The sequence below is a fragment of the Mesoplodon densirostris genome, chromosome 13 (assembly GCF_025265405.1).
Source record: "Mesoplodon densirostris isolate mMesDen1 chromosome 13, mMesDen1 primary haplotype, whole genome shotgun sequence".
NCBI classification, from domain to species: Eukaryota; Metazoa; Chordata; class Mammalia; order Artiodactyla; family Ziphiidae; genus Mesoplodon; species Mesoplodon densirostris.
Genome location: NC_082673.1, coordinates 29647858 through 29671203, shown reverse-complemented (window position 1 = coordinate 29671203; position 23346 = coordinate 29647858). Strand labels below are relative to the sequence as shown.

The 23346-nt window shown below is 34.7% G+C and overlaps 1 protein-coding gene across 1 annotated transcript in view; it reads right to left on the bottom strand.

Annotated features, from left to right (window-relative positions):
- Positions 1-23346, bottom strand: part of CNBD1 (cyclic nucleotide binding domain containing 1) — a 329575-nt gene that overhangs the window by 254479 nt on the left and 51750 nt on the right. Inside the window, 2 exon segments of the mRNA XM_060115720.1 lie at positions 14727-14790; positions 14793-14884. Of these exon segments, the coding sequence (XP_059971703.1) occupies positions 14727-14790; positions 14793-14884 (156 nt within the window).

Below are 23346 nucleotides of genomic sequence, written 5' to 3'. Positions count from 1 at the left end.
GACTAGTAAGAACTAAAAAAATAGTAAGAAATTATCTTACCAGATATCAACACACACCATAAAGCTAAGGTTATTTTTAATTCAGATGAATTTGGCATAAGAGTAGATATCAATAAAACAATAGTTAGCCCAAGTATATAATAAGGTTAACATGTGACCAAATTGCAAAACAAATCAATAATTATGACTGAAATGCCCAAGAACTTAAATGAAAATATGAAGATTTTAGCAAAGAACTGTAAACTATAAAAAAGAGTCCACTGAAGTTTTTAGAAATGACAAGTGAAGTAACTGAAATTAAGGACTCCATGAATGAACTAAAGAGAATTGGTGAACAGGAAAATAAGAGCAAAAAAATACGCAAGATGAGACAAAATGATGGCAAATACAAGAAATTTTCCAATGATAGAAAGCATATAAGACATTATAAGAAATTCTAACATATGAATAAGTGGAGTTCCAGAAGGGTAGCATAAAGAGAGCTCATCAGGAACAACATTTGATAAATTAATGGTTAAAATTTTTCCAAAACTAAGGACATCAAACTGAACTTTGAGAAGAACTACGGGGACTTACCTGGTGAAAGAGTTGTTAAGAATCTACCTGCCAATGGAGGGGACACAGATTCAAGCCCTGGTCTGGGAAGACCCCACATGCTGCAGAGCAACTAAGCCCATGTGCCACAACTACTAAGCTTGTGCTCTAGAGCCCACGAGCCACAACTACTGAGCCCGTGTGCCAAAACTACTGAAGCCTGTATGCCAAGACCCCATGCTCTGCAGCAAGAGAAGCCACCACAATGAGGAACTTGCACACTGCAACGAAGAGTAACCCCCACTCGCCGCAACTAGAAAAAGCCCACATGCAACAATGAAGACCCAAAGCAGCCAAAAACAAATAAATAAATAAATTCATTTTAAAAAAGGAAGAAGAAGAACTACAAACTGAAGATGAAAAAAATCAAATTTTGGGTTAATCACAGTAAAACATTTTAAAACTAAAGAGAAAAATCTTAAAAACATCTAAGAAAAAGTAAAGTCTTATTACTTTCAAAAGAGGAAAAAAGGCATCACAACAAGACAGATAGCTGAATTTGTAGTTGAAACAAAGCCATAAAGAGATAAAAGAAAATGACCGTCAATCTCAAATTCCATTCTCAGTAAAAAAAAAAAAAATTATCCAAAAATAAAGAATAAATAAAGGCATTTTTCTAACAAACAAAACTTGAAAGAATTTTCCATCAGCAGACTACACTAAAGAAATTATTAAAGGGTATACTTCAGGCAGAAAAAAAAATGAAGAGATGAAAATGTTAAAACTGTGGGTAACTGAGGGAAAAAAACAGACTCTTTGAAGTCTTAGTAATACTGATTTGTAGGATTTATACACAGAGTAGAAAGATTTCCAGATCCCACCATCTCTCAACTAAAATGTTCATGCTTTTATTTGTTTAACACATTATTTATCTGTATAAAGTTTATTTTGAAATGAGCTCTACATCTAGACTTGTTAAAAACCCAGTAAGATTCAATAAGTTCTATTACCTAAAACAAACATAACATTAAAAAAGCAATTGAAAAATTGAAGGAAAAATTGCAGTAAATATGTAAAAAAGCCAGGTGAGCTTTTCTTTTTTAGCAACTTACAAACTGATTTTTAAAATTCATATGAATATACAAAGGACTAAAGATAACCTAAAACAATTTTGGAAAAAGAACAACAAAATGGAAGAATTCACACACCTGATTTCAAGACACATTTAAAAACTATAGTAATCAAGACACTGTAATAGTAGACTAACATAGACATATGTCAACAAAATATAAATTCCGGAAGTAGACCCATACATATATGCACAAATAATTTCCACCAAAACTACAAAGGCATTGCAATCCAGAAAGAGTATTCTTCTCAATAAATGTACTGGAATAGTTGGATATCAATGAACAAAACAAACAAACAAATAAATAAATAGAAAACTTCTAATCATACTTTATACCATTTGCAGAAATTAACTCAAAATGGATAATAGACTTAAATGCAAAACCTAAAACTATAAAACTTGTAGAAGAAAACATATGTTCAACCCTTTGAGATTTTTAGTAGGGCAAACATTTCCTAGATATAATATCAAAAGCATGATTCATAAAAGAAAAATTATTAAATTGGATTTAATCAAACTTAAGTATAAAAGAAAAATTATTAAATTGGATTTAATCAAAATTAAGTACTTCTACTTTTTTTTTTTTTTTTTTTTTGCGGTATGCGGGCCTCTCACTGTTGTGGCCTCTCCCGTTGCGGAGCACAGGCTCCAGACGCTCAGGCTCATCGGCCATGGCTCACAGGCCCAGCCGCTCCACAGCATGTGGGATCATCCCAGACTGGGGCACGAACCCATGTCCCCTGCATTTGCAGGCAGACTCTCAACCACTGCACCACCAGGGAAACCCAGTGCTTCTACTTTTTGAATCACTGTGAAGAGAATGAAAAAGAGAAGCCAAAGACTGGGAAAATACTTACAAAACATATATCTGATATATGTTCAAATATATGTTCAGAATATATAAAAATCCTCAATATTTGCGCAAATATTTTCCCTTTTTAAAATTGGGTTTTCACTTTTAAAATGTGCAAAGTATTTGTGCAAGTATTTCACCAAACAATATATATGAATGACAAATAAATACATTAAACATCATTAGTCATTAGGGAAGTACAAATTAAAATCATGATATATCACTACACACCTATTAGAATTATTAAAATTTAAAGAATGGCCAAATTAAGATTTGACAAGAATGCAAAGGAACTAGAACTCTCATAAACTAATAGTGAAAATGTCTTGTGGTACAAGAGTTTTGGAAAACAGTTTGGCAATTTCTTAAAAAGTTCAACATACACTCACTATAGACTAAGTTGCTCCATTTCTAGGTTTTTACTTAATAAAAATGAAGACAAATGTCCATGCTAATACTTGTACATGAATGTTCATAAGAGCTTTATGTAATAGCCAAAAACTAAAAACAAACCAAATGTCTATCAACAGATGAATAAACTGTTGTATATTCATAGGGTGGATTACTATTCAGAAAAAAAAAAAAGAAATGAACTACTGATACACAAAACAACATGAATGAATCTCCAGAGTAATTGTGTTGAGTGAAAGAGCCAGATTAAAATATAGGATATACTATATGATTCCATGTATATAAAATCCTAGAAAACATAAACTAATCTATAGTGGCAGAAAGCTGATTAGTGGTTGCTTGGGCACAGGGTATAAGTTTGGGCAAAAGGAAAGGACTACAAAGTTGCACAAGGAAACTCTTGAGAATGATGAGTATGTTCATTATTTTGATTGTGATAGTCGTTTCATAGATGTATACATGCATCAAGACATTAAACTAAATGCTTTAAAATATGCATTTTATTGTATGTAAATTATACCTCAATAAAGCTGTTTATATTAATATGATATGATATATATTATATACTAATATTGTGTATATTATTACACAATAATGTATACTAATATTGTGTATATTATTACACAATAATAGTATGCATAAAGTCATTATTTCTTCTTTATTTGATGCTTGTCAAAATCTATCATGACCTGCAAATATATTCTGGACAAATATCAAATATTTGGGGTAAATATACATATTGGGCAAAATCCTTTTCTGAAGCTTTTGTTCTCCTTTGCATAAATGGTACTCAATCCATATTATAATATATTTATGTCTACAATATATAACACATATAAAGCTCTTTATATTAGCAATACACAATTAAAGCACAATAGAAAAGACAGGAAAAGGCTAAGATAAGATAGCTCACACCAACACAAATAAATACAAATATCCAATAAATGAATGAAGAAAACCTCAGCTTAAGAAGGAAGCAAAAACAAAGGCAAATGTGATGTTTTTGTTGTGTCCTGTGAAACTGGAAAAAAAATTTAATTCTAATTTCACTGCTAAGGGCAATATTAATTAGTTCATTCTTTCCAAAAATAAATGTGGCTTAAAGTATTAATAATTATAATATCTTAGTCTTTTATCTACTAGTAATTCCATTTCAAGGAAATCATTCTAAATAACCAGAAATTTGATAATTTCTCTTAGCTAAAGAATCAGGTTTTGTTGATTTCAAATAAGAATTTTAGTTGTTAAAAACTTAAATAGCAATTAACTTTAAAATTATTAAGTTTGTGACACCAAATAGCAAACAGAAAGAAGTAATGTTTGGAAATGTTTAGCTAGAATATGAGAATAATTATCAATTAACCAAACAGAGAATGAATGCTTCAGAGAGTTTTTGCCAGCATAGTTTTCAGCTAGTTGACAAGGATCTAATACATTGAATATTGAAGAAAGATCTAATACACTGAAGAAAGAATATTGAACCATATCCTGATGGTATAATTTGCTGTGCAACAAACCCAATGTAGTGGCTCATTTTGAAACTAAATTCCATGCAGACCATGAGATAGGAGGTATAGTCACAAATCCATTGAAAGCATGTCATCATTGAATATTAAGGGAAACAACTAAACCATTATTTTGTAAGAATAAATGTTTAATGGATGAGAGGAAAGACACATAAGGAAATATGTTGCAGGCTTTTAAAGACTACCAAATTGTTTTATTACCTCTCTGCAGTTAGACCCAGGACTTGGCAAACAAGAGTTACTATGCAGACCCACACTCTGTTAGAAACAATCTTTCCAAGATTTTCTAATAAGGTATTACTTAAGCCTGGACTTATGTTTTTTAAGTCTCTCCAAAATGGTTCTTCTTGCCATGAGATAACAACTCCTTGGGTATAAAAGCATTCTGTCGAAATGTATAATCCACAGTTTCATACATATGTAACTAAGACACCTTACTTGATAAAGTTAGAACTAACTTTCAAGATGACTTTAATAGACTGTTAAATAACTACATTAGGAATGCAAGTAATGTTTTTTATATGTCCAGACATTAAACTTTTAACAAAAATTTGCATTTTGTGATAATGTCAGCAATTGTTATAAGAAATATTTTAAAAGCATCATACTCTATTGTGTCATTAAATCTGTAATACATCACATGATAAAAACTCCCATTGGAGTTATCCATTCTGATCTTTCAATGCATGACGTGTGCTTTCTATTGCACTTACAAATCTAATATAGTAAGAAAGAACTTATACCAAATACCTAGAAAATATTTCTATGAAAAAAAGGATTCTAACTTGAAATGCACAAATGAATAGTCACCCAAGGCAATAAGTCTCAGCTTTAACATTCACATCTATGTTGAAACAACATATATCTTATTGACTGAATGTTTATGTCCTCCCAAAATTTATGTTAACATATCAAGCTCCAATGTGATGTGGTGTTAGGAGGTGGAACATTTGGGAAATGATTAGGTCATGAAGGTAAAGCCCTCATCAATGGGATTAGTGGTTTCAATATTATGATTTATAAGCAATATAGATTTGGTCATTCAGATGACCAAAAGCCATTTCTCATATATGTTTGGTCTTTGTTTGTAGTTTCTGGCTTACAACCCCCAAAACCCTTGGAGTTTTCTAAGTGTTGACAGTGACAAAAATGTCTCTTGATAGGTTAATAAAATGACTTTTGGACTTCAACTGAGAAAGGGGCTGGTTGCCAGGAGAACCAACCATATGATTAGAGAGTTGTAGCATTCAGTCCTACCCTCCACCCCCAAGCCACAGCACCTCACCTCTCTACCCCACCCCAACCTCCAGGGAGGAAGAGGGCCTGGAGGTTGAATCAATCACCAACAGCCAATGATTTAATCACTCTTGACTATGTAATTAAGCCTCCATAAAAAGCCAAGAGGACAGAGTTTGGAGAGCTTCCAGGTTGATAAACACGTGAAGATTTGGGGAGAATGGTATTCTCCAAGAGGGCATGGAAGCTCCACATCCCTTTCCACATACCTTGCCCTATGGATGTCTTCCATCTGACTGTTCCTGAGTTATATCCTTTTATAATCAACTAGTGAACTAGTAAGCAAGTTGTTTCTCTGAGTTCTATGAGCTGCTCTAGCAAATTAATTGAACCCAAGGAAGGTACCATGGGAACCTGTGATTTATAGTCAGTTTGTCAGAAGTACAGGTAACAATTTGGACTTGTGATTGGTATCTGAAGTCCAAGAAGGGAGTTGTGGGAACCTCTAATCTGTAGTAGGTCAGTCAGAAGAACAGGCTTTCAACTGGCATCTGAAAGGGGAGGATGGGATGGAGAAAAGACAGTAGTTGTAAGACTGAACCCAAAAGCTGTGAAATCTGATGCTATCTCTGAGTAGGTAGCATCAAAATTGAGTTGAATTGCTTGTTGGTTCAGGGAACCCCCGTTTCACACATTGGACAATGAGTGTGAGAAGAGACCCTGAGAGCTCTCACCACTTCTTCCATGTAAGGACAAAGCAAGAAGACGGCCACCTATGACCCAGGAAGTGGGCCTTCACCACACAAGGAATCTGCAGGTGCTTTGATCTTAGACTTCCCAGCCTCCAGAACTGACTGTGAGAAATAAATTTCTGTTATTTAAGCCACTCAGTCTATTGTATTTTTTATAGCAACCCAAATGGACTAAGACGTAACTATACAGTGAAAAAATAATTTTTTTACAAGAACTATGTAATTGAGGACATTTGCTTATTTCCAAACAATAGAAGAAAGATACAAAGATATAATTTTCTTAAACACTAGTTAATTTGTGACCAATTAGTAACTTCTGAAACTCCAGTACAAAAATTTCATTGGCAACTTTTATAAAAAAATTCTATAATGTTATGGAAGATTCTTTGGGAAAGGGAAGATTGACTTGTACCAAGGACCTGTGATGGACCAAGTAATATTTGTGGGGCTTTACATTTTTAACTTCATTTAGGCTTCACAACAACAATGATCCTCTGAGGTTAATAATTGTGTCCATTTTATAGGTTAGTGAATTATGTATCAAGAGGTAGAAATTCTCCCAAGGTCGTACAACTAATAACAAGAGGAGTCCAGTTCAGAACACATTTCTTCCTGACTCCAAATTCCAGGCATTTTGCAATGTGTGCATCCCAAATGTAACTTTAACTCTGTCATTGGTGGGCCAAGATTCAGTGCCTTGTTCTTCTATACTGTAAATCTGTCAAGGAGTTTTTAATCTCTGTCCTTAGCTAACTCATCTCCTTAACACAGATAGCTCTCTTTTTTTAGTTTCCATTCTTATAAGTGATCACTGTTTCTGTCAGATATCTAAATTACTTTTAGCATTTACACAATTCGTTATTGTCTTACTTTCTCTTTTAGCTTCAAATAAAGACTCTCTTTTCTAGAGGAGAGGGCCTTTCCAATTTCACTTAGTTTTTAACCTGATTCTGTATTTTTAACAGAATTAATAACCCACAAAGTGTGTTTCTCTCAGTAGCATGTAGCCCTAAATCATAGTTTGAGATGACAATTCCTCATCTTATACACCATTTCACTAGAAAACATCACTGTAAGAACCATATTGCCTTTGGATTTTAAAAAGCTTGAATCTAAAAAGCAAAAATCCTCATGTCCTTTTAGGGAGCAATTCCTCTGAGTCATTCCTGAGAAGTGGCTTTGCATCACTGTTCCACTGAAACATAATGATCTTCAGATGCCTCATTCCCCCAAAGGAAACATCTTTAATTGGAGAAAGTAGGAGAAAAAATATTTGGGCCAAGTTTTCTCAGAGGATCTTAAATGGCTTTTCACCACTCATTTATAAATTTGTCTCTTCTCCTACCCTTGCTACAGCCCCCACAAACACATATGCACATCACTTTTTTCTCCTAGAAATTAGCCATTTATAAAGAAACCAATTATTTTTACCAAAGAAAACCATAATAGTATTTTTAAAGCTGGTGGTGTTATAGACAATGTAATCAAATATGAACATGTGAGAGCATTAGATGAATAGCCCAGTATTCTCCTTGTTGGTGGTCAAGTTGAACAAGTAATCTAGTGTGCTTCCAGGAACATCAATTGAAAACTGTTCAGTTCGTCTTTTTTTTTTTTAATATTTTTATTGGAGTATAATACTTTACAATGTTGTGTTAGTTTCTGCTGTATAACAAAGTGAATCAGCTATACATATACATATATCCCCATATCCCCTTCCTCTTGCATCCCCCTCCCACCCTCCCTATCACACCCTTCTAGGTGGTCACAAAGCACCAACCTGATCTCCCTGTGCTATGCGGCTGCTTCCCACTAGCTATCTATTTTATATATGGTAGTGTGTATATGTCAATGCTACACTCTCACTTTGTCCCAGCTTACCCTTCCCACTTCCCGTGTCCTCAAGTCCATTCTCTATGTCTGTGTCTTTATTCCTATCCTGCCCCTAGGTTCACCAGAACCTTTTTTTTTTTTTAGATTCCATATATGTATGTTAGCATACAGTAATTGTTTTCCTCTTTCTGACTTTCTTCACTCTGTATGACAGACTCTAGGTCCCTCCACCTCACTACAAATAACTCAATTTCATTTATTTTTATGGCTGAGTAATATTTCATTGTATATATGTGCCACATCTTCTTTATCCATTCATCTGTCACTGGACACTTAGGTTGCTTCCGTGTTCTGGCCATTGTAAATAGTGCTGCAATGAACATTGTGGTACATGTATCTTTTTGAATTATGGTTTTCTCAGGGTACATGCCCAGTAGTGGGATTGCTGGGCCATATGGTAGTTCTATTTTTAGTTTTTTAAGGAACCTCCATACTGTTCTCCATAGTGGCTGTATAAATTTACATTCCCACCAACAGTGCAAGAGGGTTCCCTTTTCTCCACACCCTCTCCAGCATTTATTGTTTGCCAATTTTTTGATGATGGCCATTCTGACCGGTGTGAGGTGATACCTAACTGTAGTTTTGATTTGCATTTCTCTAATGATTAGTGATGTTGAGCATCCTATCATGTGTTTGTTGGCAATCTGTATATCTTCTTTGGAGAAATGTCTACTTAGATCTTCTGCCGATTTTTGGATTGTGTTGTTTGTTTTTTTGATATTGAGCTGCATGAGCTGCTTATATATTTTGGAGATTAATCCTTTGTCAGTTGTTTCATTTGCAAATATTTTCTCTCATTCTGAGAGTTGTCTTGTGACGCCGGGTATGGGCCTTACGCTCCAGCGCCATCCATTATCAACTAGCTCATGTCTTTAAAAAAGAAAATCAAATTCTACATGTCAAATTGAACTCCCTAGAACAGAATTCAGGCCACAGTCATCTCTTGCCTAGACCAATTCCATATAGTCTTCTGACAGGTCATCCCAAATCTCCTCCTGGCACCCACAGTGGACTCTCCACACATGACCCATTACCATGTAAATCAAAACACATCATTCCCATTTTGCCTATCACACCAAGATTAAAAATCTATCACAGCCTACAAGACCCTAAGTAGTGATCTGGTTCAGCTACCTCTGAAGCCTCATTTCCACCAACTCTTCCCCTCATTTAGGTACTTTCACAACACTGGCCTCCCTTACTAATTTTTTTCAATTTGCAAAGCACATTGATACCCTGAGCTCTTGCACTTGTGTTTCCTCTGCCTGGAATTCATTTCTCCAAGATATTTGACTCACTATCTCTCTCATTTCATTAAATTATCTGACTTCTCTAATCATTTCCATCATGCCCTATACACTTATTCTGCACTAGCTTTTGTTTCTAATACTTATCACTAGCATAATATATATGTGTTTATTATCTCTCTTACATTAGAACATAAGCTCCCCATAAGGGCAAAAATATTGCCTGTTCACCACTGCAGTCCCAATACCAAGAATATGTTCAGAAACATGTGGGAATATAAAAGTATATATTGAATTCATTAATAAATGAAAAATAAAATCAAAATTATTTATAAATTAAAATTCCAAGCCATATATTAATTCATTGCTTTTAATATTGTTTATTCATGATCTATTTCCCCTCTTTCTGAAATACTTTCTCTTTTGAAATGCTATCTCTTACCAATTGAATATAACTTCAATAAAATTGTAAATTATAATGTACAGCCCCCATCAGCATTTATTCAAGAGGTGAGTATTGAAAACAAATTACAACAATCTGACTCCCTATCCTTGAAACTAAAGTGTGAGCCTAATAACCCCTAATCAAAAATAGTTGTACCTGATTGAGTCCAATGTTGTACCAATGCTGGAGAGGGTGTGGAGAGAAGGGAACCCTCCTACATTGTTGGTAGGAATGTAAATTGGTACAGCCACTATGGAGAACAAGATGGAGGTTTCTTAAAAAACTAAAAATAGAACTATCATATGATGCTGTAATCCCACTCCTGGGCATATATTTGGAGAAAAGCATGGTTCAAAAGGATACATGCACCCCAGTGATCATTGCAGCACTGTTTACGATAGCCAAGACATAGAAACAACCTAAATATCCATCAACAGAGGAATGGATAAAGAAGATGTGGTACATATATGCAATAGAATATTACTCAGCCATTGAAAAGAATGAAATAATGCCATTTGCAGTAACATAGATGGACCTACAGATTATCATACTGAGTGAAGTAAGTTAGACAGAGAAAGAGATATATTGTATGATATGCCTTATATGTGGAATCTAAAAAGAAGTGATACAAATGAACTTATTTACAAAACAAAAAACAGACTCACAGACTTAGAGAACGAGATTATGATTACTGGGGGGTGGGGAGGATGGGGGTAAGAGATAGGGAATTTGGGATCGAGAAGTACACACTGCTATTTTTAAAATGGATAACCAACAAGAACCTACTATAGAGCACAGGGAACTCTGCTCAATGTTATGTGGCAGTCTGGATGGGAGGGGAGTTTGGGGGGAGAAAGAATACATGTATATGTATGGCTGAATCCCTTTGCTGTGCACCTGAATCTATCAAAACATTGTTAATTGACTATACTCCAATATAAAATAAAAAGATTAAAAATAAAAAAGAGATATCCAGAGGTGCACATCATATCCAGCATCTAATACTTCTTCTCCATTTTGGGAGCTATCCAATATTCTTCCACAGGTTCCCACTCTACCCCCTCCCTTTTTTTGGTTGTTTGTTTTAATTAGCCAGAATCGGTTTCTGTCGTTTACAATCCAAAATTTAACTAACACATATGATAAGCTTATATTCAATCTGATATACCTCAAAATACAAAATTTAACAGAAAGTTTCTCAATTCTGTTTTCCCTCTCTCATCTCTCCGTCCCATTTTCTGTTCTCCACACAAACTTCCCTATTACAGTGTACTGTAGTTACTCAAACCCTTCCTCTCTGGTGACATCCCCCATACATGCCCTTCGCAACAATTTTAATGTTTCAACATCATTTATCCTTCCTCCCATCTAGCACTGTTTACTCAGAGTTGCTGAACTGAAGTATAAGTTAAGAAGTAATCGATATGATTAAGCCAAAATACACCAAGTTATCAATAATCAATATTCTTAATCTTGTCAAGCATATTTGCATTTCTTTAAAAAGAGGCTACTGTTACTCAAAATTAATTCGTTAAAATTTCAAATAGGGAGACTTCCCTGGTGGTTCAGTGGCTAATACTCCACGGTCCCAATGCAGGGGGCCCAGTTTCAATACCTGGTCAGAAAACTAGATCCCACATTCTGCTACTAAGAGTTTGCATGCCGCAACTAAAGATCCCTTGTGCCACAGCTAAGACTCAGTGCAGCCAAATGAATTTATTAATTAAATAAATACTTTAAAATATTTTTCAAGTAGGATGACAAAGTGAAGACTTTTAGAGAGTATAAGGTAGTTACATTTTTAAATGTATTAAATGACATCACTCAAGTAGTCTGTGGATCTGATCATGGTTCATTTAAAGATAAACAGAGGACTTATAGACAAGACAACTTATCCATCAATTAAACAGATTATAGTTGAACTACTTTTGTGTGACTACATAAAGCATACAGACCCATTACAAATGTGATTAACAGAGTCACAATGAGATTTATAATGTTACCAAATATGGCTAGCACACCCCATAGGGACCCTCAGTCACCTCTCCCTGCATTTTGCGGGGGTGGAGGCAAAAACAATGATTTGTTTCTAACCAATAGACTATGGCAAAGGTGATGGAATATGAATGCCTTTAATTAGGTTATATAAGACATCATCTTAGCAGAATGAGAGATAGAGAGACAGAGACACAGACATAGAGAGAGAGACTCTCCATTGCTGGTTTTGAAGATTTAAGCTTCTATGTTGTGAGAAGGTCTGAGAGAGGATGATATGGCAAGGACCTGCATAACCTCTAGGAGCTAAAAGGAACCCTCAACTAGAGCCAGGAAGAAAGTAAAGACCTCAGTCCTAGAGCCAAAAGGAATTAAATTCTGCCAACAACACGTGAGTTTGGAAGAGGACCTCATGCTCTGGAAAAGAATGTAGTCTGGCAGATACCTTGATTGAAGTCTTCTGAGATATGAACAGCTAAACTTTGTTCAGAGAGGTAATAAATGTATGTTGTTTCAAGCCACTATATTTATGTAATTTGTTACACAGTAATAGAAAACAAATTCACTCATATACCAAGGAGACAAGAAGATAAAAATCATGTCTATAGAACTGTCATAGATTGTGGATTTAGCACATTCATTGCTCTTTTACTTACTAGTTTATCATATCCACTTCAAAGCATTGATGTGAGGATTCAATCAGAAATTGTATGTGTAGATTTTAAGGCTTTGTGTGAATATTAAAAATCTCATAGGGCTTCCCTGGTGGCGTGGTGGTTGAGAGTCCGCCTGCCAGTGCAGGGGACACGGGCTCGTGCCCCGGTCCAGGAAGATCCCACATGCCGCGGAGCGGCTGGGCCCGTGGGCCATGGCCACTGAGCCTGCGCATCTGGAGCCTGTGCTCCGCAGAGGGAGGGTCCACAACAGTGAGAGGTCCATGTAGTGCAAAAAAAAAAAAAAAAAAAAAAAAAAACAGAAAGAAAAGTCTCATAAAAGTGAGTTTCCTCCTCATTTATACTGCTATTTAACTCAGTGGGTGTCACAGCCCCACTCATTGGCAGCAGTCAATACCCTCATTCTGAAGAGTCACATTTGGACAATTCTGAGCCACTGAAAGTGGGAGCTTGCAGTACTTCAGGATCTCCTCTGCCCACCCACCCACCCATTGTGTCACATGTGAGTGAAGAGTGGGTTCTGGAGATTACCACTGTCCCAGCATCTATTGTTACAGTATTTGGAGACTGGTTGTTATACGGACTCCACTGAGGTCCACATCAGGATGTAGCAGTAGTTTCTTTGTTCATTCTCCCTTGTGTTTAGATAACCTTCTACCATGACCCCTTTTCATTCAGTCCATTGATCACATGGTGCTTGGTTCTCATCCATTTCTTGTTTCCATCCTGACTTGAATACAGATTTACTTTCTAGTATTTTGATACCTTGCTGGAGAACCATAGCCACTTGAGCTTCTCCTGCATCTAAGGTAAGAACTTTTTGTTATCCAGAAATTGCTACCTTTTAATTTTCAGAAAGATGAGGATTGAAAATTCTGCAGCCCAGCACAATCTGAAATCAGCAGTGAGTGATTCCTGGGTTTCTAGACACTTAAATTTTTTAATCCAGTACATATTTTATTCAACATTATGGTTGACATTTCATTAAGAATGAAAATGGCTGTAGCATCCTATAGCTCCAATAACTTTCAGTGCTTTAGTGATTTTTCTGTCAAGTATATTTTTATCACATTCACTGAACACATTCTAGTTAAATTTCCTATTTTTTACAGCTTACCAGTTTAACTGTACCTGTGTATGGCAGGTGTTTATGAGGTACCTCTCTACAATTCCCTCACACATGCTTTCCTATAAAGTAACTAGTCTTTGCTGTGTTTATTTTTTGTCATTCTTATAAGTAAAAGCATCAGAAATCTGACCATTCTCAAATTTCCTGGAAGCTCTGACCATATTTTCTGAAACTCGCAAATAAAATTGAAGAAAAGTACTTATGGTATAGAATTCATAGTGTATTTCTCTGAACATAAATACCAGATTTTTCATTTCTCATCCACCCTACTGGTCTTTTAGCCTCAATTCTAGTATGATACTTTTACTTCTGGCTTTGTTTCTATTGTCAATCTAAATTCCAATATCCAACACTGTTCCATGGTTTCCTTTCAACTTTAGTTGTATTCACAAATCCAATACCATCTCTAGTAACCAGCCTCCACCCAGATTTAATCCCCCTTTTCTCCATCTTCATCTCCTTCAGGCAGTTGTACCCCAGTCACAGCACAAAGCACTCCAAAAAATTAAAGAGAATATGAGGTAAGTTTATTTAAAGGCTTTTTGTTGGGGAAGACAGTTTAAATTTGTGAAGGACTGCCTAACCATAAGTTAGTGAAATCTTAAACATAATTTTGGTTTAGCATAATCAGTAAATAACACCTATTTTGCTTGCAACTTAAAATTAAAATGATGTTCCACAATTGGATATAGTACCAACATATCTATTCTATGCCATGAAGACTGAATTGATGAAAATTACACTCATCTAGAATCAGTCTCCAGTATTTCCAGCTCTCCTGAATCAATCAGTAGTGCTAGTTTGTAAATAAAGTACACTTAGCTGCAAACAACTAACTTTTTCAAAAAATTTATTCAAAAGAATTATTCAACTACAAGAAGTAATATATTTAAAATACTTACAATTTCTTTAAGATATCCATGAATTCTACTAACTTCTCTTCAGATTTTTTTGGTCCATATAAATATGGCCACCACGTGCTTTTTTAACATGGACAGTTATATTGTGAGAATCATCAGGTTGTTGGGGTTTACTTTCTTCTGTGCCTTCAGCAGGTTTTCTAAACAAGGAAGCATAATATTTTATGGTACTGTATTTTGTATAAAAACTGCTGACATGACTCTTTACTGTCAAGAGTAGAAATGCACTGTTCTGAAGTAATTTGGCATTTTAATAATATATTCCTTCTCAGTGCTTGTTTTTTTTCCAGTCATTAATAATGCAATTAAACACATATATAAAATATTTTCTGGGGCTTCCTTGGTGGCACAGTAGTTGAGAGTCCCCCTGCCGATGCAGGGGACACAGGCTCTTGCCCTGGTCCGGGAAGATCCCACATGCCGCAGAGCAGCTGGGCCCGTGAGCCATGGCCGCTGAGACTGCATGTCCGGAGCCTGTGCTCCACAACGGGAGAGGCCACAACAATGAGAGGCCCACGTACCGCAAAAACAAAAAAAAAAAAGAAAGAAAATATTTTCTATGTACAGAATTTGATTATATGTATTATATAACAGTCCCAAGTGATTGAAACATCTTCCATAATAAATTAGGTGCATATATTTACGGAAATATTTCAAGTCAATGCTCACCCTTCTTTTACACTCTTACAGTTGTTTTTCAGTGTTTTGTGGGGGTTATTTTTTGACACCAATGATAAAAGTAATTTTTTTTTAACTTTGGTTTCCAACTGGTAAATTATGAACGTCTTCAAAGAAGCCAACATACTTCATTCTTGTGCTATAGTATGTTACACAACTAAGTCCCTAAGAGATGTGTGAATGAATGACCATTTCCCATTTATCCTTCCAGCTCAGAGCTTTCCTATTAAGAGGTCACTAAAAACCTAAGGAAAAGCAATCTGACAAATGTTGTCCATCCTTAAGAAAAAAAATAGTGGAGGAGATGCTAAAAATCCAAATTATCATAGATTAGTCACCTTTAATTATATACATGAAAATATTTTTTAAGTTAAATATAAGATAAACATTATGTGGAATAACAATCATCACATTAACATCTAACATATACCTGAGTGCTTTTAAAAGTGCTGGCTACTATATTAAACACTATATACATATATCTCATTAACATTAACTAAATGAAATAAACAATATGATCCCCAATTTAATAAGATGAAGAAATTGCAGCTTCAAGTGTTTATATAATTTGTCTAACCACTCATATCCACTTTCCAGTAGAACTGGAAAGAGTTTTATGCAATATAAAATTCACAGAATATTAAAACTTAATAGCAAAACTTACTTATCTGATATATACAGAAAAAAGATACTTTAGCATAACTTACAAAGATAAAATTAAGAGCCAAAATCCATTTCCCCTTCTACCACTTTCACAGAAGCTCAGCCATTCTATCCATAGAGACCTAGGACACTATTTAAAACTCTATTCTCAGTTATGTCTATAAATAGTAAGTACAGTAAAACAGCAGTGGTTAAGATTCAGATATAAAGCAATTGGCTGCTTTCCTCCATCCAGCTCTGATTCTCAAATGCAAATGGAATAGAGTTCTTATCTTCTAGAGGAGAGAGGTCTGTGGACTGTAGGGCAAGGTGGAAGTAGATATGGTAAACTTTGTGAGGGAAACTTAGAAAGTGAGTCCCCATGGACCCAGTATTCTTCTGGCTCAAGTTCATCATATTTGCCCAAGGCAAGAGATTCCTGGGATTCCTGCCTTTACATTGAAAATCACAAGGCAGCCAAAGGATTCAGAATAGTCCCCAATGATATTTAAGATATTTGAAGCCAAGCAGGGGATACCAAACCACCAAAAGCAACAGGAGGAAATAGTTAATTAATTAACTGATTGATTAAGTTGTGTCCTATGCTCTTTGGGAAATGGTAGAAAATAATCCTCATCATTATATTTATATACTAAAACTAGCAACAATTCAATATATATAATCTAAAATGTTCAGCCATATAAAATTCAAAATCATTTTATGAGAGATTAATAAATGTGCAAGTTGCCAAGGCAAGTGGGAGTATAGGAGGTTGTGGACATGATTCACATCTTTTCTGGAGCTATGTTTGTAATCTAAGACTTCTCTATGTTTCTGTGTTTCACAATTACCTGTACCTTTAAATTTTTAGTGAAATTTTATACTGGGTAGAATCTCTGATTCTCATAGGTCTAATTTGATAACTGAATCCTTTGTGTTATTCTCAGGCCTCTAAAGATTTTTTTCTTTCATACAAGTCCTACTTGTTACATGATAAGATTGTTCCAAGATATGTAATATTTGCACTATTATGTTACTTGTATATATGTAATAATATTTCTGTAACTGATATGTTTAGGATTTTTTAAATAAAATTCAGTTTTATTGATCATTGTGGTAACATAAACTATTTTTCTCTTTTCCTCAGTAATCAGCTACTTTAATAAGCTCTTTTTTTCAGTTGACCATCTTAAGGATTTTTTGGGTGGTAGATAAAAATGTGTATATGAAAATAAATGGAAAGAAACTCATTGCTTTAAATGCATATAGTTTTTTTAGAAAAAATAGTTGCAATCTATGGGCTAAGGATCTATCTCAAAAAGTGAAAAAAGAAGAGCAAGTTAACCCAAAATAACTAGAAGTATATAAGTATATAATAAAATTGGAACAAACATATCTAATAAACTTGGCAAAACATTAGTCAAGTTCAAAAAGAGAGAAGGCAGGAATAAATAATATCAGGAATGAAAAAGGAGACCTCATCACAGATCCCACAGAGTAAAAGATTATACTATGAAAACTTTCATGCTAATAAACTTGAAAATTTAGATGAAAGGAAAAAATAACTATAAAAGTACAAGTTACCAAACTGACACAAGAAGAAATAGAAAATTTGAATTTTTCTAGATATTTTAAAGAATATGACTATTAAATAAGAATCTCCTCACAAAGAAACTCACAGCCAAAGTGGCCTTACTGATAAATTCTACAAACTCTTAATAAATAAACAAAACCAAACACTTCAAGAAAATAGAAAAGTCATATATACTTTCTGTCTAGTTTTATGACATCAACACAGTCTTGATATGAACATCTGGTAAGGATTTTACAAGAAACAAAAATTATAAGCCAATATCATGATGCAAATATCTGGAGCAAAATATTAACAAACTGAATCCAGTGACAATTTTAAAAGATAATATAGCATAGCCTAGTTGAGATTACACCAGGAATACTATTCCAGAAATATTATTCAACACATTAACAGTATGCAGGAGAAAAACTCATTAATAACTAAATAATATTTAATATGATACAATATTCATTTGTAATCAAAATCTTAGCAAACTGAACACAAGTGAATTTTCTTAATATGACAAAAGTACTTGCAAAAAATACAGTACTTAGAGTGAAATATTAAAACTTTGCCTCTGGAATCAAAAACAAAATTTGCATACTGTTCTAACCTATTTAATACTATGTGGAGGTCCTGGGCGTTAAAATTAATATAACTAAAAGTATAAGAATTAGAAAGGTTAAGTAAAGGTATTATTTTTTTCAGATGACAAATTATATATATGGAAAATCCAAATGAATCTACAGATACTAGAATCAATAAGAGAATTCAGTAAAGATGCTGAGTAAAAGTTTAATATACAAAACTTCTATTGTATTTCTGTCTTTATGTTCCTTAATATCTAATGCAGGAAGACACTAATAGAATAATAAGTCTTGTAAATGTGCTATTGAAAGATGTTAAAAGTGATATGAAGAATTTATACATGTTGTGAAAAAAACCATAGGGTGCTTATCAGAGTGTAAAAGAATATAAAAACTTTGCTTGCCAGGAAAAGACAGTGTCTTTGAGATAGAGAGATTTAAGCTGAGACATATAAGATGACAAGGAGTTAGACAAAAACTATTCCAGTGAGAAACTAAAAGGAATTTTTCTGGAGAAGAAACTTCTAAAAATGTTAAATTTTACTCAAAAAAAATTTTTACCCTGCCAAATAGGCATAGCTGCTGTTCAAGAGATAAATATTCTCTATTAATCTATTCATACTTTTTTGGCATCACCATGTCCAATTATTTGTGAATTAATTTTTACTCCAAGTAAATGATATGGGTGCATGAAATTATTTATAGTATTGGATAGATACCATAGAACGTTAGTAATTTTGTAATTCTATTTCTTTCTCTGCTATTGACTTTTAAATGTTTTTGTCATTGTTTTGCATGTAAGCATGAATTAAGACAATGGCATCAAACTAGTAGCATCTAATTCCTCATTGCCACACATTTACAGTTTTAAAAAAACAGAAAAAATAGTAATTTTACTTAATCTTAACGCTTTGACCCTTGAGTACACTTCTTTTTTTTTTTTTTTTTTTTTTATTTTACAAATTTAATCAGTTATACATATACATATGTTCCCATATCCCCTCCCTTTTGCGTCTCCCTCCCACCCTCCCTATCCCACCCCTCCAGGCGGTCAGAAAGAACCGAGCTGATCTCCCTGTGCTATGCGGCTGCTTCCCACTAGCTATCTACCTTACGTTTGGTAGTGTATATATGTCCATGCCGCTCTTTCACTTTGTCACAGCTTACCCTTCCCCCTCCCCATATCCTCAAGTCCATGCTCTAGTAGGTCTGTGTCTTTATTCCTGTCTTACCCCTATGTTCTTGATGACATTTTTTTCTTAAATTCCATATATATGTGTCAGCATACAGTATTTGTCTTTCTCTTTCTGACTTACTTCACTCTGTATGACAGACTCTAGGTCCATCCACCTCATTACAAATAGCTCAATTTCATTTCTTTTTATGGCTGAGTAATATTCCATTGTATATATGTGCCACATCTTCTTTACCCATTCATCCGATGATGGACACTTAGGTTGTTTCCATCTCCGGGCTATTGTAAATAGGGCTGCTATGAACATTTTGGTACATGTCTCTTTTTGAATTATGGTTTTCTCAGGGTATATGCCCAATAGTGGGATTGCTGGGTCATATGGTAGTTCTATTTGTAGTTTTTTAAGGAACCTCCATACCGTTCTCCATAGTGGCTGTACCAATTCACATTCCCACCAGCAGTGCAAGAGTGTTCCCTTTTTTCCACACCCTCTCCAGCATTTATTGTTTCTAGATTTTTTGATGATGGCCATTCTGACTGGTGTGAGATGATATCTCATTGTAGTTTTGATTTGCATTTCTCTAATGAGTAAAGATGTTGAGCATCCTTTCATGTGTTTGTTGGCTGTCTGTATATCTTCTGTGGAGAAATGTCTATTTAGGTCTTCTGCCCATTTTTGGATTGGGTTGTTTGTTTTTTTGCTATTGAGCTGCATGAGCTGCTTATAAATTTTGGAGATTAATCCTTTGTCAGTTGCTTCATTTGCAAATATTTTCTCCCATTCTGAGGGTTGTCTTTTCGTCTTGTTTATGGTTTCCTTTGCTGTGCAAAAGCTTTGAAGTTTCATTAGGTCCCATGTGTTTATTTTTGTCTTTATTTCCATTTCTCTAGGAGGTGGGTCAAAAAGGATCTTGCTGTGATTTATGTCATAGAGTGTTCTGCCTATGTTTTCCTCTAGGAGTTTGATAGTGTCTGGCCTTACATTTAGGTCTTTAATCCATTTTGAGCTAATTTTTGTGTATGGTGTTAGGGAGTGATCTAATTTCATACTTTTACATGTCCCTGTCCAGTTTTCCCAGCACCACTTATTGAAGAGACTGTCCTTTCTCCACTGTACATTCCTGCCTCCTTTATCAAAGATAAGGTGACCATATGTCCGTGGGTTTATCTCTGGGCTTTCTATCCTGTTCCATTGATCTATATTTCTGTTTTTGTGCCAGTACCATACTGTCTTGATTACTGTAGCTTTGTAGTATAGTCTGAAGTCAGGGAGCCTGATTCCTCCAGCTCCGTTTTTCGTTCTCAAGATTGCTTTGGCTATTCGGGGTCTTTTGTGTTTCCATACAAATTGTGAAATTTTTTGTTCTAGTTCTGTGAAAAATGCCATTGGTAGTTTGATAGATATTGCATTGAATCTGTAGATTGCTTTGGGTAGTAGAGCCATTTTCACAATGTTGATTCTTCAAATCCAAGAGCATGGTACATCTCTCCATCTATTTGTATCATCTTTAATTTCTTTCATCAGTGTCTTATAATTTTCTGCATACAGGTCTTTTGTCTCCTTACGTAGGTTTATTCCTAGATATTTTATTCTTTTTGTTGAAATGGTAAATGGGAGTGTTTCCTTGATTTCACTTTCAGATTTTTCATCATTAGTGTATAGGAATGCCAGAGATTTCTGTGCATTAATTTTGTATCCTGCAACTTTACCAAATTCATTGATTAGCTCTAGTAGTTTTCTGGTAGCATCTTTAGGATTCTCTATGTATAGTATCATGTCATCTGCAAACAGTGACAGCTTTACTTCTTCTTTTCCCATTTGGATTCCTTTTATTTCCTTTTCTTCTCTGATTGCTGTGGCTAAAACTTCCAAAACTAGGTTGAATAAGAGTGGTGAGAGTGGGCAACCTTGTCTTGTTCCTGATCTTAGTGGAAATGGTTTCAGTTTTTCACCATTGAGGACGATGCTGGCTGTGGGTTTGTCATATATGGCCTTTATTATGTTGAGGAAAGTTCCCTCTATGCCTACTTTCTGCAGGGTTTTTATCATAAATGGGTGTTGAATTTTGTCAAAAGCTTTCTCTGCATCTATTGAGATGATCATATGGTTTTTCTCCTTCAGTTTGTTAATATGGTGTATCACATTGATTGATTTGCGTATATTGAAGAATCCTTGCATTCCTGGAATAAACCCCACTTGATCATGGTGTATGATCCTTTTAATGTGCTGTTGGATTCTGTTTGCTAGTATTTTGTTGAGGATTTTTGCATCTATGTTCATCAGTGATATTGGCCTGTAGTTTTCTTTCTTTGTGACATCCTTGTCTGGTTTTGGTATCAAGGTGATGGTGGCCTCGTAGAATGAGTTTGGGAGTGTTCCTCCCTCTGCTATATTTTGGAAGAGTTTGAGAAGGATAGGTGTTAGCTCTTCTCTAAATGCTTGATAGAATTCGCCTGTGAAGCCATCTGGTCCTGGGCTTTTGTTTGTTGGAAGATTTTTAATCACAGTTTCAATTTCAGTGCTTGTGATTGGTCTGTTCATATTTTCTATTTCTTCCTGATTCAGTCTTGGCAGGTTGTGCATTTCTAAGAATTTGTCCATTTCTTCCAGGTTGTCCATTTTATTGGCATAGAGTTGCTTATAGTAATCTCTCATGATCTTTTGTATTTCTGCAGTGTCAGTTGTTACTTCTCCTTTTTCATTTCTAATTCTATTGATTTGAGTCTTCTCCCTTTTTTTCTTGATGAGTCTGGCTAATGGTTTATCAATTTTGTTTATCTTCTCAAAGAACCAGCTTTTAGTTTTATTGATCTTTGCTATCGTTTCCTTCATTTCTTTTTCATTTATTTCTGATCTGATTTTTATGATTTCTTTCCTTCTGCTCACTTTGGGATGTTTTTGTTCTTCTTTCTCTAATTGCTTTAGGTGCAAGGTTAGGTTGTTTATTCGAGATGTTTCCTGTTTCTTAAGGTGGGATTGTATTGCTATAAACTTCCCTCTTAGAACTGCTTTTGCTGCATCCCATAGGTTTTGGGTCGTCGTGTCTCCATTGTCATTTGTTTCTAGGTATTTTTTAATTTCCTCTTTGATTTCTTCAGTGATCACTTCGTTATTAATTAGTGTATTGTTTAGCCTCCATGTGTTTGTATGTTTTACAGCTCTTTTCCTGTAATTGATATCTAGTCTCATAGCATTGTGGTCAGAAAAGATACTTGATACAATTTCAATTTTCTTAAATTTACCAAGGCTTGATTTGTGACCCAAGATATGATCTATCCTGGAGAATGTTCCATGAGCACTTGAGAAAAATGTGTATTCTGTTGTTTTTGGATGGAATGTCCTATAAATATCAATTAAGTCCATCTTGTTTAATGTATCATTTAAAGCTTGTGTTTCCTTATTTATTTTCATTTTGGATGACCTGTCCATTGGTGAAAGTGGGGTGTTAAAGTCCCCTACTATGATTGTGTTACTGTCGATTTCTCCTTTTATGGCTGTTAATATTTCCCTTATGTATTGAGGTGCTCCTATGTTTGGTGCATAAATATTTACAATTGTTATATCTTCTTCTTGGATTGATCCCTTGATCATTATGTAGTGTCCTTCTTTGTCTCTTGTAATAGTCTTTATTTTAAAGTCTATTTTGTCTGATATGAGAATTGCTACTCCAGCTTTCTTTTGGTTTCCATTTGCATGGAATATCTTTTTCCATCCCCTTACTTTCAGTCTGTATGTGTCTCTAGGTCTGAAGTGGGTCTCTTGTAGACAGCATATATATGGGTCTTGTTTTTGTATCCATTCAGCCAGTCTGTGTCTTTTGGTGGGAGCATTTAGTCCATTTACATTGAAGGTAATTATTGATATGTATGTTCCTATTCCCATTTTCTTAATTGTTTTGGGTTCGTTATTGTAGTTCTTTTCCTTCT